General features: G+C 50.6%; 1 protein-coding gene and 1 long non-coding RNA gene across 4 annotated transcripts in view; one reads left to right on the top strand and one right to left on the bottom strand.

Moving 5' to 3' along the window:
• Positions 1–1,005: 1,005 nt before the first annotated feature.
• LOC112837204 (uncharacterized) lies at positions 1,006–7,089 on the bottom strand. Its single transcript, XR_003211659.2, has 5 exons — positions 6,869–7,089; positions 5,597–5,658; positions 2,141–2,322; positions 1,867–1,990; positions 1,006–1,122 (listed from the first exon to the last, which is right to left on the bottom strand). It is a non-coding gene; the product is annotated as an uncharacterized lncRNA (long non-coding RNA).
• Positions 7,090–7,096: 7 nt separating this feature from the next.
• Positions 7,097–17,128, top strand: part of TCHP (trichoplein keratin filament binding) — a 14,648-nt gene continuing 4,616 nt past the window's right edge. For all 3 annotated transcript variants that reach the window (XR_003211658.2, XM_025889371.2, XM_025889370.2), the window contains exons 1-10: positions 7,097–7,217; positions 8,444–8,631; positions 9,449–9,659; positions 10,268–10,324; positions 12,376–12,444; positions 13,136–13,309; positions 14,167–14,279; positions 14,458–14,524; positions 15,516–15,688; positions 16,474–16,555. Coding sequence is in view for 2 of the 3 variants with exons in the window: in XM_025889371.2 (XP_025745156.1) it covers positions 8,444–8,631; positions 9,449–9,659; positions 10,268–10,324; positions 12,376–12,444; positions 13,136–13,309; positions 14,167–14,279; positions 14,458–14,524; positions 15,516–15,688; positions 16,474–16,555 (1,134 nt within the window). In the remaining variant the exon portion in view is untranslated. The remainder of the gene's footprint in view (positions 7,218–8,443; positions 8,632–9,448; positions 9,660–10,267; positions 10,325–12,375; positions 12,445–13,135; positions 13,310–14,166; positions 14,280–14,457; positions 14,525–15,515; positions 15,689–16,473; positions 16,556–17,128) is intronic.

The raw sequence follows: 17,128 nt of genomic DNA, 5'->3' as shown, positions 1-17,128 counted from the left end.
GAAAAGGGTATTTGAATATTTTGTTTTCTGGTGTCTTTTTAAGCCAGTAATACCTCGGTCACAGAAATACCCATACCCGCCCGCAGTGTGATACATGCCGTGTAAGTATTATTATTGTTATTATCTGTTTCCACAACCTGATTTTGTACATTAAATAATAGCCGAAGGACACGGAGATGGTTGCGCAACACTGTGAGTGTACCTTTTTTTTTTTTTTTTAAGGTTTTATTTATTTATTTGAGAGAGAGAGAGCACAAGCCAGGGGGGAGAGGCAGAGGGAGAAGCAGGCTCGAACCCAGGACCCTGGAACCATGACCTGAGCCGAAGGCAGATGCTTAACGACTGAGCCACCCAGGTGCCCCACTGTGAGTGTACTTCATGCCACTGCATTGCACACTTAAAAATGGTTGATTTTATAAGTGTATTTTAACGCCCTCCTCCCTAAGTGTCTCATATATATATAGAACTGTGAGCAATGCTGCTCTAGAAAAGTCTGTCGATGGGAATGCTTCCTGGTAACTGAGAAAATGACTTAAAGCAAGAAGACTCTTTAGTTGATCTTCTAAAAAGGAAGCCCATTATATGTATATACCGCATCTTCTCTATCCATTAACAATTCTTTACTGTATACTTAAATCTTTGTTAAGGGAGGGATGCCTGGGTAGCTCCATTGATTAGGTGCCTGCCTTCAGCTCAGGTCATGATCCCAGGGTCCTGGGATAGATCCCCGCATCGGGCTCCTTGCTCTGCAGGGAGCCTGCTTCTGCCTGCCCCTCCCCCTGCTTGTGCTCTTGCTCTCGATCTCTGATAAACAAATAAATAAAATCTTTTTTAAAAAAACAAATTTTCTTAAGGGGGTAGATCTCAAGTTACATGTTTTTTGTTCTGTACCATAAAACAGTAATAAAAGGAAAAACTTAGAAGGAAAAAAAAAAAAAGGAAGCCCAAGCTATGGGGTTGGGGGCCCCATGGATGGGCTGATTCTGTTTCTGACCTCACCATATCACCATATCACCAACAAGGAGCAGATTCTTCTCTCTCCTGCCCTGTGATGATCACAGCCAGCTGGGTCAGGGGGCTTCCTCCTGGTGGGAATATGGCTGCAGCAGTACCCTGGGTCTCCTGCAGATAGGACAACACCCAGCAACCACCCCCCAACACCCAGCAGACATCCCCTGAAGTGTCATTGGGTGGAACTGGGCCCCACGTCCCTTCCCACATAAGGGCATGGGTCCACCGCTGTTGGTTTAGACACATCAGGATTTCCTCCTAAAGCACACAGAGGAGGATACTCCACCCCAATCAGGGTGCAGCTTGAGCAGGAAAACTGGGGGGAATGGCTAGATTGATCACAACCCCTGATGGGCAAATAAGTAACAATGTCCCAGCGCCTTCCTTTCCGAGACGGGGGACTGAACCCAGCCCTTATGGAGGCAGGCGCTATGCAGAAAACCGTCAGTATCAGGGTCATTGTAACACCAACAGGGATCATTTATCAAGTCCCGACACTGTGCCTAGCTCTGGGCTAAGGCAGCTGTTACTACCAAACTCGTACTACCGTCCCCATTTCACAGATGGGAAAATTGAAGCTCAGAGATACAAAATGATTGAGGGCTGCACGGAGGCTCCTTCCTTCATACTGGCTTGGCCTTGAAAAATAAAAGGAATCCCCAAGACAGTGCCATTCCATCAGATGAATATATTCTAGCAGCCAGAAGCAGGCTGAACTACCCGAGGGCTCTGAATGGGAGGTTCTGGAACACGATTCCATTTTGCAGCTCCCTCTGCACATAGGAACAGGGTCTGATGAGCCCACCTGATTTACAGATGGTGCATCAGTGGGCATGGGAGGTCCTGGGCACACACCTGAAAGGGCAGGCTTACCTGCACGGGTCTCTCTCAGGGCGATGACCTCCGCACTGGGAGGAATGAGGTAAGCACGTGCCAGGAGTGCTCAGAGGGATGAGTGATGTGGCAGTGATGTACCTTTCTTTTGGGGGGGGGGGGCAGAAAACAAAAACAAAACCAGATGAAATTGAATGACAGTAATTAAAAGTGTCCCCCTTTCCTCCTGTGGTGGGTGGAGTGATGACCTCCAAAGATGTCCACTTCCCGATCCCAGAAGCTGTGAATATGTTACCTTGGCTATGTGGAAGAAGGGGCTTAGCAGATGTGATTAAGGTTAGAAACCTTGAGATGGCGAGGTTATCCTGAATTATCCAGGTGGGTACATGAATCCTTAGAAGTGGAGAAGCTTCCCCAGCTGCAGTCCAAGCAGATGTGACTAGTGAAGAATGGTCAGAGGGGCATCCTCGCTGTAAGCTGTGAAGACGGAGGAAAGCCAAGGAATGGGGCAGCCTCTAGAAGCCTGAAGAAGGCAAAGAAACCCATTTTTCCCCTCAAGCCTGGAGAAAGAAGTGCAGCCCCGCCGACACCTTGAACTCAACCCCGTGAGACTTCTGTCCTACAGAAGTACCTAATGAACAGAAGATGTTAGTAATGGAAAAATGAGTATTGAGTATAATGGAACTCTCTGTACTCTCTTTGCATTTTTCTGTAAATCTAAAACTATCCTAAAATACAGTTTATTTAAAATATGGATGAGCTTCCAGTTAAATAAATCAGTCAGCAGGATGATCAGTACAGCAAAGGGAATACAGTCGATAATATTGTAACAACTTTGGCAACAGATGGTGACCACACTCGTTTTGTTGTATATACAATTGTGGGATGGCTACATTGTGCACCCAAAACTAACATGATATTGTGTATCCACTCTTCTTCAATTAAAACATTAAAAATTTTTTACTTTTATTTTTATTTTTTTAAATTTAATTTTATTTATTTGACAGAGAGAGACACAGTGAGAGAGGGAACACAAGCAGGGGGAGTGGGAGAGGGAGAAGCAGGCTTCCCGCAGAGCAGGGAGCCGGACATGGAGCTCGATCCTGAGACCGATGCTTAACCACTGAGCCACCCAGGCACTCCTCAATTAAAACGTTTTTAATTAAAAAGAGGGGCACGTGGGTGGCTCAGTGGGTTAAGCATCTGCCTTCAGCTCAGGTCATGATCTCTCAGGGTCCTGGGATCAAGCCCCTTGACCAGCTCCCCGCTCAGTAGAGAGTCTCTTTCTCTGTCTCCCTCTGCCCCCCGCCCCAACCGTGCACGCCCTCTCTCTCTCAAATAAATAAATAAAATCTTTTAAAAAAAGTTTTTAATTAAAAAGATAAACTGCCCCAAACCTGACCAATTACATCAGAACCTCTGTCTCGGGGATCAAGCAACAGGATTAAAAAAAAAAAAAAATCACTCTAGGTGATTCAGACCTGTAGCCGAGGCTGAGAGCCACTCATCACTGAAAGCACCTCATAAAGTCTAGAGCAGGGGCGTGTGGGTGGCTCAGAGGGTTGAGCATCTGCCTTCGGCTCAGGTCGTGATCTCAGGTCCTGGGATCAAGCCCTGCATCAAGCCCCGCATCGAGCCCTGCATCAAGCCCTGCATTGGGCTCCCTGCTCCGCGGGAAGCCTGCTTCTCCCTCTCCCACTCCCCCTGCTTGTGTTCCCTCTCTCGCTCTGTCTCTCTGTGTCAAATAAATAAATAAAATCTTTAAAAAATAAATAATTAAAAAAAAAAACCTAGGGAGAAATAAAAATTCAAATCACCCTGAATCCTGCCCCCTAGTGATATCCACTGTTGTTGGTGGATGCCTTTTTACTTTTCTCATGGATATCTACATTTATGATTATTCTTATTCTCATTATTAAAACACACAACCTGGGGCTCCGATGGGCAGCCCCATAGCCCCAGGGTCTCCTGCAGCACTTGTTGTCTTCAGGGAGTATGGGGAGCCCAGCCCCAGTGAGGAGAGAAAAGCCGGAGGCGTGGCTGATGTTGAAACCCTGTGAAAACCCAGCTTAGACCAATGTGCCTTGGCAACGCCACCTACTAATTAAGGGAGGGCACGGGGCGGCCTCCAACGCCATCACGCTTCAGACAATGGGGAGCTGCTCCCGTGTCGTCACGCCATCTCTCCAGCCATGTTTTCTCCTCTCATGCTAGGACATCCAAAGACACAAGTCCAAGAACAGCCTTCCTCACGGCGCTGGTCCAGGACCCAGCACGAGCAGCGTCCACGTGCCAGGCCTCCCCCTCTCCGCCCCCTGTGGGCCACAGTCATCAACCTGTCACTAAATATTTAATATTGCTGAACTCTTTAAATGGCACAGCTGGTCCGCATCTGCTGGCCTCTTTTAAGAGCTACACCTGCAAGTCACAGGCTCCTGGAAAAGCAGTCTGAAGAGGGATCACACGCTCCTGGAGGTTGCATGTGAATCCCGGTTCGCACAGTCCTTGCTGTGGGACCTCAAAAGGGTGGCTTGCCTTCTCAAGGGTCTCAGTTCCCTCATGTACAGGGCGGAGGCAGGACTCCCACGCGCTGGAGGGAGGCTTAAGGGAGCGAGTACATCCCAAAGCGTCTGGCACATGGTATTCAAATAATGTTTTAGTTCTGTTTTGTCTTTCTTTTTGCTTTCTGTCTACATTCTGCTTCCCTTTTCCTTTTGGAGAAGAAGAAGGGACACAAAAGCAGGGAATCTGCTCATTCATTCTCAACAAATATTTATGGTGAGTCTTCCCTGTGCTGGATGCCGGCATTGATCTCAGGATCATGAGTTCGAGCCCCAAGTTGGGTATAGAAATTACTTAAAAAAATTAAAATCTTTTGGGGCGCCTGTGTGGCTTCGTTGGTTTAAGCGTCCAACTCTTGAATTTGGCTCAGGTCATGATCTCAGGGTCCTGGGATCGAGCCCTGCATCGGGCTCTGTGCTCAGTGGGGAGTCTGCTTCTCCCTCTCCCTCTGCCCCTCCCCCTGCTCGTGCACACATGCGGTTTCTTTCAATCTTTAAAAAAATAAATAAATCTTAAAAAAAATTTAAAAAATAAGATCTTTTAAAAAATAATAACATGGGAACAATAAAATATCTCACAGGGGTCCTGAGAAGAACAAAGGAAAAGATACTTGTAAAGATGCTTCATGAGCTACAGGTAGCTACGTATCATGAGGGTAGAAGCTGAATAAATGGGGGCCAGTGGGGATGGCTGTCCAGCAGAAGAGGCCCGGAGACCACAGCCTGAGGACCAGGCCCGTCAAGCCCTAGGAGCTGGAGTCCCACTAGTGGAGCTTGTTTGTCCTTTAAGGCAATTATACAGATAAGAAAACCAAAGGCTCAGGGAGCAGAGGAGACTTCACTCAAGAGGCACAAAATCAGGACCTAAGCCAGGTCTCCCCCTACTCAATTCACATGTTTCTTCCCCCCCCCCCCAATTCACATATTGCTGAAGTTCCTACCACACTCAGACCCACCAACAAGCATTTATGTATTGGGCTCTTTTGCTGGGCTGACCCTGGTGGGTAGCTGCTTCCCTGGCCCATTGGAGGGGTGAGGAGGGCGACACAATGTGGAAAAGTGGCCATGAGTTTGGCCAAAGGGGTAGGGACCAACAGGAGGGTAACCCTGGGGAATCTCATGCATGGAGCAGGGCAGACCCCGAGTCAGCAAGAGTCAAGTAAAGGGAGATGGGGAAAAAGAATACTTACCTGAGATGCACCAGGTGCTCTGCTCTCCATTGAACCCTTCATTTCATCTCACAAGGGCAATTCTAAAAAAATCAGCACTGCTGGTACTCTTGTTAAAGGGTACACTGAGACACATTAAAATTTTCAAGCGTTTATTTGGGTATATATCAATTTTAACGGAGTATCACCAAACCAAAGGTGGGTAGGAGCTCTCTGCCAGGAGGCAGGACCTGGGGGGAGAGCTTTCTTAAAGAGAAGAGGCTGAAGCAAAGCAAGGAAATCACTTTATTGGCTACAGCTCATGCAGTTGCTTTGTTTGGGAATAGCTAGGCGGCTGTCTGTAGTTGGCTGTCCTTATGTTTATTCTTTCTCGGATTTTGGATTTTAAATTTTTAAATTTTCTCAGATTTCTTGTGTGCAGCCAGGCTTGATTCTGAGTTAGGTTTTGGTTTGCTTGCTAGGCTAGCAAGGCATCAAAGCTGCCTGGTCTAATGGTCTCTCTGTTCAATTGCTTTACCACTCTCATTTCCCAGAGAGAAGTGACCTGCCCAAGGCCCCACAATTGGCTTGGTGGAGGCTGGACTAGAGGCCAAAATGTTCAACAAGACGCTATGCTGCACCCAGGAAAAAACAGAGAAATGAATAAGAAGGAAGGGAGGAATTAAGAGAATTAAACATGAAAAATGGGAAAATGAAAGAAAAGAGGAAGTTGTCTTTATTATTTTTTAAGGTAAATTTATTTAAAGAAAAAAATCAGTGAAGTTGTCTTTATTATTTTTTTAAGGTAAATTTATTTATTTAAAGAAAAAAAAAGGAAACTAAGCTTTACGCCCAACGTGGGGCCCGAACTCACAATCCTGACATTCAGGAGTTGCAAGCTCCACGGAATGAGCCGGGCGGGCGCCCCTTTATTATGTTTCTCACACATAAAATAATCCATGTAACACAAGCGAGTCATAAAACACCAATAGAATGAACACCCTTGAACCCACCACAAGCTAAAGACAATAGATACCAATAACTGGTATCCACTTAGGCCAGCTCTTCGGCGAGCTGGTTGCACGCTGAGTGCACCCGGGGAGCCGAGACAACCTCTCAGGCCCTGAGAACCTGATGGGACTGGTCTGGAGTTTGGTCTGGGCATCTGGATTTACTTAATTTTTCTTCTTTAAAGGCATCTGGACTTTTAAGACCTCCCCAAGGGATCCTCGTGTGCAGCCAGGCTTGAGAGCCACTGACTTACAGTCTCCTCCCCTACCGTGTCCCCCCGACCTTCCCCCCTCCAACCCTCACCTTCATCCCCCGCAGGCAACCACCGTTCTGAATTTTGCGGACTAGCGAGGATTCTTTTACCTTCATCCTTCCCTGTTTCCGGGACTAGCGACGTTTCCGATTGATCTCCCGTCCCCCACGAGAGGGCGCCAGAGGAAAAAACGCAGCCTCTTTTCTCTCCGCGCGTCCGGTATCGCGCTGGAGGCGGCTTGGCCCTCGCGGCGCCCCGTCGTCGGTCCGTTGCCCCGGCAACGAGCGGGGAAACGGCCGCTGTTGCTGCCGCGCGGCCGGGCGGGACTGGCCGGCGTTGGTTGGGGCATGCCGGAGCGCGGCGGGGGCACTTTTCGGAAACTCCGGGGCGCGGAGAAACGTGAGTCGGAGGGTGGGCTCGGCCGGAGCCGGCGTGGGGCCGGGGACCCGCGGCGCCCGGCCGCAGTGGCCCCGCGCTGGCGGGAATCGCGGCAGGCGTCCGGGGACCCGCCGTCCCTGCGCGCTCTGGGTCCGCCGCCTTGCTCTGCAACCCCTTTTGTCATATGTGGACGTTGGGGCTGCAAGAAGGATGTCCCCGATTCGGGACCGGAGTCTCGTTTCTTGATTCCTGGTGCAAAGCTTTTCCGCGGGCGGCTTCCAGGGCAAGGAAAAAACTGTCTACCTTGCCACGCTTTCAAGACAGGTTGTAAACTGGCAGCCGAAGGCTAAACGGGGTCCATAGACGTAGATTATTTGCCCCCCAGCTCTGAGCACTGAGCTTGAGACTTGGCCTGGACGCAGACCTACCCGTTTATTCAACAGACGTTTCATAAGTACTGTCCTAGCCAGGCACTGTGTAGACCCTGCCCATCGTGGCAGCGCTGGGGTCAGGGAAAGAGGTGCCTGGAGTGAGACTGCTCTCTGCTTTCAAGTCTCCATCGTGTCCCCATTTTATTCCGTGACCCGGGCACATCGATTCCTCTCTGGGTCTCAGTTTCTCCATCTGTAAGTTGAGGGATGTGTCCTCCATGCTAATCCAGAACACTGCTAGCTGTGGGCCTCTCCCTGGGGGTTGCCAGAGCCAGGGCTGTTGGTCCCCACGGCAGCCTTTTGCTGTCCACAGAGCCCAGGCCCTGGGCTGACACCACATGAATTAGGATCCCAGCCCTTTCATTTCCTCTACTTCCTGGCTCTGTGGTCTCGGGCAAGTCGCCACCTGCCAAATAATGGGGGGATTATAACAATGAAAAAGATCTTATATGTCAAAAGCTTGGCACATATATACGTTCCTGAAATTATTACCCCTGTTACTTTGTGGAGAGCGTAGAAGTCCCCAGGTGTTTGGGCCAGCACTGCTAGGACTGGCCCCCTGTTGTCATCTGCAGCATCCTTGATGGTGTCTCGCTCACAGCTGGGTGCAGCCCAGGCTTATTTAAAGTGATGATTTGCAAATCATTTGAAAAATGCTGATGCCTGGGGGCCTGCACTGAGACGTATTTGATGTCATTGGTCTGGAGCGGGGTGATTCCAGGGGGCGGGGTGTTTCCAGGGGGCGGCCAAAGGCTGAGGACCACTCATTAGGGGGCTGCAGCAGGCTGATTTTCCTACCATTGCCATTATCCTCAGATGGCACTCCCTACGCTGCCCTCGTACTGGTGCAGCTGGAGGCTCCTGGATCAGCAGATGGCCCGACAGCGAGAGCAGGAGGCCCGGCTTCGGCAGCAGTGGGACCAGAACAGCCGCTACTTCAGGATGTCTGATATTTGTAGCTCCAAACAGGCGGAATGGAGCTCCAAGACCTCCTACCAGCGGAGGTAACTACAGTGACCTTAGGGGGATGAAGGCAGGAAGCCACTTGTTGGTCATGGCATGTGGCTTTAAGAACCCCAGGGGGTGGGGATGGGGGTGGGGGAGTGTGGCTTAACGGCATGTTTTCTTGAGGAATTTGCTGGGTGGCATAAATTCCCTGCATGGTCATGTTTTTCCAACTGAAAATTGAAGAGAAAGATCATCAGTGAAATAATACATTTGCATTGAAAAAGAGAAAACAGTAAGAAATATATGTAGAATCTGGGAGTCTCCAGGTGACCCTTTATCCCCAGAGAGAACCACAATTAACAGGCTGACGCAGATCCTCCTGTACTTTTCCCCTGCTGTGTGTGTATAAATACACATACACATATACATCCATTGTTGCAGAAATATATGTAAAAATCATGGAAGGTAAAAGGGTAGGCTTTGGAGTTAGACAGACCTAGTTGGAAATCCTGACTGTGTCACTTGCTGTATAAATGAGCCTCAGTTTCCTCCTCAGTGAAGTGGGGCTACAACAGAACCTACTTTGTAGGATTTATGATTCGGCATATTGTACCTTGTACATGGTAATTGCCCAAGTGTTAGCTAGTACTGTCGTTCCGTGCATATGTGAGACCACTGTACATTTTCTTATTGCGAAGCCAAGATTCTGTTACGCATAGTGTTCTGTGACTTGCTGTCTTCACTTTGGCTGGAAGACACTTTCCTGTGTCACCGTGTCACGTCCACCTCAGCCTCTTTGGCCGCAGAGCAGAGCAGAGCATGCTGCATGTGGCCGTCGCGTGACTGACGGAGGGAGGGCTCTTTCCCACGCAGCATGCATGCCTATCAGCGGGAGAAGATGAAGGAAGAGACGAGGAAGCAGCTGGAAGGCAGACGGGACCGACTCAGGCAGCTGCTGCTGGAGGAGCAGGACCTCCTGGCCAGAGAGCTGGAGGCGTTGCGGCTCAGCGTGGACTTGCAGGAGGGAAGGATCCGGGAGCGGTGCGGCAATCTAAAGTCGGCCCGAGAAGAGCAAAGGAAACTGGTAACTTCTTCTAGCCCCGTAGGAGCCAACAGAGCCGGAGTGTCCTCAGCCCGTCAGTGAGGCGCGTGTGGGGCCACCTCCGGGCACTCTGGTCTGATGAGCCAGCAGTTAACGGGAGAGCCAGGAGGGGGAGGGGCTTGTGCTACGTTGTTCTTCATGCGTGTTTGGCACGAGCCACCTCTATTCTCTTTGGCCCCTTAAATCACCACTTCTGAGTCCTTTGTCTTTATTCCAGTCCCGTGGTCCTGCAAAGGCTTGGCACTGGTATACTTTATCTTCCGAGTACTTGTGGGGAATGGTGAGCCCCAGTCTATGTATTGAAGCCTGCTGTATCTTTTGCAACAGATCTGTCCCATCTGGGACCCGTCTGTAGCATCAGATCTTGGCACCCTTCCATCACCATTGTGGCAGTCATTTGTCAGGGCTGTCTGGTTCCATTCTGGTGTCTCCCAGAGCCGGGGGTGCAAGGTGGGCAGGAGGTCTGAAGGGCAGCTGCAGGGACAGCGAGCTGGTAGAGGGGCTCTCAGCCTGAGCTGACTTCCGCTGGGGGTTATCCAAAATGTGAATGGATTTGAAAAGTGACATCAGGCTTTGTGTCTTCTTGACAGATTGCTGAACAACTTTTATATGAACACTGGAAAAAGAACAACCCCAAACTTCGAGAGGTGAAAACCTTTGATTTGCCTAAGTAGATGAAATCATGTTTCCCTTCTTGTTTGTAAACTTGCATCTCTTGCTGGGGTGAAACAGGAGAGGACACCCCAGCTACCTGAAAAATGCACCAGGCAGATCTGGTTCGTTTGCTGCATGGTCTAGCACCTGGGCATGTAGAGATTAGAGAGGGTCCCCGCTCTTCAGGAGCTCGCAGCCCTATGCAGGAGACTGGGCAGCTCATTACAGTGCAGGCTGCAGTGGGCTGGGCGGCCCGGAAAGATTGTGCATCAGGCCAGTGCCCCCAACTCAGTTGGGGGTCAGAGAGGCATCTCAGAGGAGTTGCTGGGGTGGAGGAGTTTGGAAAGTCACGGGCTTTTACCTGATGGTGTGGAGGTGAGGAAAGGACCCTCCAGATTGAGGCAGCTGAGTGAGGATCAGGCCCGAGCAAGTCCAGGGAGCAACGGTGGCTGAGAGGTTGTGCCGTCAGAGAAGGAAGGAGGACTGCAGGAGTTGAGGCTGGTGAGGCAGGCGGGCCCAGACCCCGGCCGGCCTTGTGTGGCCTTCTCCTGGAAGCATGGGGGGCACCTGGATGATTTTAAGCAGGGGTACAGTGGGACCCAGGTGCATTTCGGGGAGCAATAACTTTGGCAGCAGTGTGGAGGTTGGCAGGACGGGGAGAGGCCAGGGCAGTGATGGTGGAGGCCAGAATGGGGTAGCAGCAGAAAGGAGGACAAGGGCCGAGACCTTGGGGGCAAGGGAGGGCGGGTCTGGCTTGAATGGCATCATTCCACAGAGACTGGGCCAGAAGAAGACCCGTGATGATGTCAGTAATTTATTTCAACTTAAACTTTGTGTCTTTGTTTGGTGGGATGAGTTTATTTATTCATAATTATAGTTAGAAATAGCTAGTCACTAAGTAAGGGAGCAGTTATGTGCTTTTGAGTCTTGTGCAGTTAGCATTAAGACTTTCCCTGGTCATTTGAGGGTTTAGGTAGGTGCTCCAAAGTCTTTTACTCAGAAATGTTTATTTAGAACACTCAAATTAGTTACAAATGTGTACATTTGTAAGTTGAGAAAGAAATTAAAACTTTTTATAGATGATTTCCCAAACAAAAGCTTTTGGACAGTGCTATAATTCATTTTCTGATCCAAAAGATTCTCTAAACCCAATTTTTTTTTTTTTTTTTTAAGTAGACTCCATGCCCATCGTGGAGTTCAACATGGGGCTTGAACTCAGGACCCTGAGATCAAGAGCTGAACTGAGATTGAGAGTCAGATGCTTAACCAACCGAGCTGCCCAGGCAACCCCTGAAATCTCTTCTTAATCACCCCAAATGTGTTGAATCTGTTGCTATGGGAGTACATGTTTATTTTTTTTTATTTTTATTTTTTAAAAAGCTTTTTTTTTAAGATTTTATTTATTTATTTGAGAGAGACAGAATAGAGAGCACAAGAGGGAAGAGGGTCAGAGGGAGAAGCAGACTCCCCGCTGAGCAGGGAGCCCGACGTGGGACTCGATCCCGGGACTCCAGGATCATGACCTGAGCCGAAGGCAGTCGCTGAACCAGCTGAGCCACCCAGGCGCCCGGGAGTACATGTTTATATACCTCCGCTTTGCAGCAGGGTTGGCCAGGCGGGCAAGCCTCTCACTTGCCCAGTTTGGAGGAGCCAGGCGAAAGGCTGAGCCTGTTCCTCAGCTAGCTCCGGTGGCCCTGGGGCCTGGTACGCTCTGGAGCAGCCAGGGGTGGCCTTTCAGATCCTATTTCCATTTCAGTGTCCACTGACCGGCTCCTGCTCAGTCCCAAGGGTGCCGGCAGAAGAGCTCGTGCTCCTTTGCTACAACTTGTGCGATTTGTTTAGAACTGCCTGGTCCTTTAAGTCAGTAAACACTAACGGACTGGCATTCAGACTGTACATGTTGGGGTCTCCTTGTGCTCCCCTGTAAGGTACCTGGGCCTCCCTGAGTCCTCGTGTAGGGAACTTAGGGTCGCTGCGCTCTGCAGTGCGCGTCTGTCACATGACCCAGTGAGGAAGTTCGTCTTCTCTGCCTTCTCACCCTCAGATTGAATCAGCCCTTCACAAGGAGCATGTGATAAACTCTTGGAAAATGCAGAAAGAAGAAAAAAAACAGGTGTGGTATATGACTCGGGAAATAGCCCTCCGCGCTGTGGTGGGCGTGCTGTGCCTCCACGGCTTGGAAGCTTTCTTGTTTTCAATGTTAATGACTCCGATCCAGGAACAGACTTGATCTCAGCTTATTTAACGTGCTAACACTGAGCGGCGGCTGCTCCTACACATACGACGGTCCGCTGTGCTCGTTCCTGGGGGCAGAATCACACCGGGTGACCAGGGTTGGCCCCGGGCAGGTGCAGTGCTCAGCTGAAAGGTCACTGTTGTTGCTGGCAGTCTCTTTTGACGTAGTTTGCATCGTAAACTCTCGACCTTGGCTTACAGCAGCACCTCTGAGGACAAAAGTCCACACCTCTGTGAACCCACAGCTGTGCCTCTGGGTTAATTTTGGAGAGTATTGTGCTGACTTTGGGAAGGGGAAGGAACCCCGCCATTCTTGAGCCCCTGCTCTGTGCCAGGCCCTGTGCTGGGTACTTCCCCAGCGTCGTCTCTGAGGGCAGCATCACTCCCATGGTCCCCACCGTGAGAACAGAGCCCAGGAAGACGCACTGTTGCCCAGGGTCACCAGGCTGATAAGTGGCATGACCCGCTCTAGCGTAGACACGTCCGAATGAGGAACAGCGGTGGGGAACTGGGTCTTTGCTGGCCATGTTACAGATACTGACCTCCTGGCTTCCTTTGGGTCCATGTAGCAAGAAGCCACCAAAGAGAAAGAGAACAAACGGTATGAAAATGAGCATGAACGGGCCCGAAGGGAAGCGCTGGAGCGGATGAAAGCAGAAGAGGAAAGGAGGCAGCTGGAGGGCAAGCTCCAGGCTGAGGCGCTGCTGCAGCAGATGGAGGAGCTGAAGCTGAAGGAGAAGGAGGTGAGGGCATGGTCCTGGCTGCACGGCCTCCTCTGTTGCAGCCGCCTGTTGTTAGAAAATGGGCACGTGGAAAGCGGTGCTGAATAGGTTCTGTGGGGAGCGGGGTGATGATTCTAAGACATGCAACAATGCTGGGCTCTCCCTTCTCACGTGTATTTCCAGCTGTGGTTTTTCCATCCTCCTAGGTTGTATGCCCAGAATCTAGAATGTTCATGATACGGAAAGAATACCTGTTCTCTTAGGTGTGTTTTCAGAGTGGCTGTGTGAGAACCTTCTCAGAACTTGGATTTTCCAGGGCACCAAGGAGACTTGACTTAGTCTGATGTCCTAGCACACAGCTATAGCTCTCCCCAGCTAGCAGGTTTGGGATCTCAAGGCATAAACTGTGAGGGTCTTTGGTTCAGGAGGCTGTTTTGAGAATACTGTGCAGTTTCCCTGAGCTAGATTCCTGGGCTGGATCTTCCCATTCAGACAAGGGGAAGCCTGTCCTTCCTCAGGCCCGAATGATTCAGGAAACAGATCCTTAATGCCCACCATCTGCTTGATGCTTGATGCCAAGCACTGCTGGGCCCTCACGGCAGGAGCTGTGTCGGGTAGGGGAGACAGGTTAAGTCACAGTAAGGTGTAGACGAATACAGGGTCCTGTGGGAGCATGGAGCATGGGTCTCATCCTTGTCCACAGGCCCGGGAAAGGCTCTTGCAGGAAAGGAGTGAGCCGGGCCCAGGGCTCAGAACCCAGAGGTGGGAGGGCGTTCTGATCACCCCCGGCCAGGCCAGCCCTGCTGAAAATGCAGATGAAGAATGAAGGGAGCTCTGATTCTGATGACCTTAATTGGACTTAACTGTCGTCACCACAGGCCACCAAACTGAAGAAGGAGCAGGAGAATCTGCTGAAGCAGCGGTGGGAGCTGGAGAGGCTGGAGGAAGGGAGGAAGCAGATGGCAGCCTTCCGGCAGAAGGCAGAGCTGGGGTGTGTATGAGAAGGGCCCCCAGCGGCTGCCCTGGCCAGGCGGGCGAGCCTCTCACTTGCCCAGACTTGCACGGGTACCCCAAACCAGAAAGGAGACAGTCTTTTGTAGTAAGCAGCTGTCTGACCTCCAGTAATTGTTCGTAAGACACTGAAGGCAGCCCATTTTGCTCATTTCTAGACGCTTTTTGAGACATCAGTATAACGTGCAACTCAATAGGCGTACCCAGCAGATCCAAGAGGAACTGGTGAGTCTGAGTCATCCTGGCATTTCTTTCACCCTCTTCAGAAGAAAATGCTTTCCGTTCCTCCATAGCTAAGTGTGTTCTCATAATAAGACACCAGGGGAGATTCCGCCTTGATCAGCCCTGCAATCCCTGCCCCTCCCTAGAGGTCTCCTCCTAGATATATTTACATGATGCCCAGAGACAGAAGCAGTGGGGTTCTTTACAAGTTGAAGTGGCATTCCTCAGCATATTTACCTACCGGTAAACCTCAGACACTGGGAGGGAGCCTGTGCTTTCATACTAGCTGCTCAGTTCTTCCTGTTAGGTATGTCCGTGGGCTCGCTAGTGACGCAGGGACGGGGAAAGTAAATGGGCCAGCTCATTTGTCTTCCATCCCTGCCTGCTGCAGTCGGGGCGGGCGGGGGGTGGCGGCGCCTCTGCTGGGCCTCGAGTGCATTTTTCCATCCCAGGACCTCCAGAGCTCCCCCATTCTTTTTTTTTTTAAGATTTTATTCGTTTATTTGACAGAGACACAGCAAGAGAGGGAACACAAGCAGGGGGAGTGGGAGAGGGAGAAGCAGGCCTCCCGCTGAGCAGGGAGCCCCATGCGATGTTTCTGGTTTTTCCCTCTTATAGCACAGCTGCAGTGAACATTTTGTGCACGTCTTTGTGCCTTTGGGTCTCCAGTCTGTGCTCTCGGAAGTGAGACTGCTGCCCAGCTGTGTTCTCGAAAGCTGTGCTACCAGGCCTGTCCAAGGGCAGGGACTTGCGTGTGGTGGCAGAGGGGTCTTCCTTGGAAAGGGAAAGCTCCTGGGCCTCTCCTGCATTGTTTTAAACCATCCCTAAGTGGTTAAACCCTGACCCTTCCCGTCTCTATCTTGGGAACCATCGGAAGCCTCACAAATGTCTGCTCTCAGTGCCGAGGGCAGAAAGGCGGGGCCGTGGGAGTGGGAGGCAGGGGCTGCAGAACGGCTCCCCCCACTCCCCCTGTGCTTCCTCGGCCACCCTCCAGGAGGCGGACAAGCGCATCCTGCAGGCGCTCCTCGAGAGGGAGGACGAGAACCAGCGTATGCAATTGGCCAAGAGGGCGCAGGCCGTGGCTGACGTGGAGTGGATGAAGCAGGTTGTCGAGGAGCAGCTGCGGCTGGAGAGGGAACGGGAAGCAGAGCTGCAGCTGCTGTTGAGGTGAGAGGCGGCCCCTGCGTGCGCCCGACACTCCCAGCCTCTCTTCTGGCCCCTCACATCCCCACAGGACACCACAAGGGTCTCTGTTGTGACCGAAACATTTGCACTTGCTCAGCTGTCCGTCGTGACGAGCACATGTTGCTAACGGACCTGGCTTGTGGGGGTGTTTCCCTGAAGTTCTTTCAGGTGGAAATCATCAGGGTTTAGAGTAAGGGTCTGTTCCTTTAAGATCTTAGAAACTTGATAGGAAGTTGTTATAAACTGTGGAGATGCTGAATGCTTCTTAGGTCTATTACAGATGGTTCTGGATCCTAAAAACCTAGGAGATTGAAATAATCAAATAACAGGTAACATTTATTGAGCACTGACTGTGGGCCAGACACTGTGCACAGTGCTTTCTCGTCATGTTCTTGGCTCCTGACATTGCCAGGACTCGAGGAGCAAGGGCTCGGGGCTCAGGCACCGCCAGGCTCCTGTCCCTCTCCAGGGTCCTGAAGGCTTCAGTCACCTTGGGTGTCCAAATGGCATGGGTGCAGGTCATCATAGTTGTGTTTCATAAGGAGGCGGGAGCGTAACCAAGGCAGCCCAAAGTACTTACTGGAGGAATACTCTCCGTGAGCTGGTCCGGAATTGTCACCTGTGAAGAGTTGGGTGCAGAAGTTGATGTGAACGTTGGCCCCATAGAAGATGTGTGGACCTGTGCACCGGAGCCCTCTTGGTTCTTTAGTTGTCTTCTGCCGTGGGTGGTGGCAAGGAGCCTGCTCTCATCCGCTCTGTGTTCCCAGGGAGGAGGCCAAGGAGATGTGGGAAAAGAGAGAGGCGGAGTGGGCCCGGGAGAGGAGCGCCCGAGACAGACTGATGAGTGAGGTAATGCCGGCTGCGAGCACATACTGACCCTGCCAAATGTTCTGGAGCACAGGCCTCTCTGGTCATCATAAAGAGACTTTTAACGTCATTATGAGAGTAGTATCAACTTATTCGACAAAAGTTCATAAGTACAGAAGTAAACATCAAGTTACCCAGACCCCCCAGCATCTAGTCATCATTACTTGATTTCCTTCAACTCTTCCTGTTTCTGTGTGTAATGTGTGTTTCTGAGCATTCGCTATTATACTGTGCTATTTGATTTCAAGCATTCTAACATACTATTCACATCTTGTAGATATTTTGACGACAGCATAACATGTGGGTGTGTTGTAGTTTGTGTTCTACTCCCCTCTTGTGGGTATTCTTTTTTTTCTAATTTTGAGGCATTACAAGAAACATTGCATCTTGGGGCATAAGGCTTTCCATTTTCTTTTCTTTTTTTTTTTTTAAAGATTTTATTTATTTATTTGAGAGAGAGAGAATGAGAGATAGAGAGCACGAGAGGGAAGAGGGTCAGAGGGAGAAGCAGGCTCCCTGCTCCGCAGGGAGTCTGCTTCTCCCTCTGACCCTCCC

The sequence above is a fragment of the Callorhinus ursinus genome, unplaced genomic scaffold (genome assembly GCF_003265705.2).
Source record: "Callorhinus ursinus isolate GAN/ISIS: 27379988/994484 unplaced genomic scaffold, GSC_fseal_2.0 scaffold41, whole genome shotgun sequence".
Taxonomy (NCBI): Eukaryota; Metazoa; Chordata; class Mammalia; order Carnivora; family Otariidae; genus Callorhinus; species Callorhinus ursinus.
This window is presented reverse-complemented; position numbering and strand designations above follow the sequence as displayed.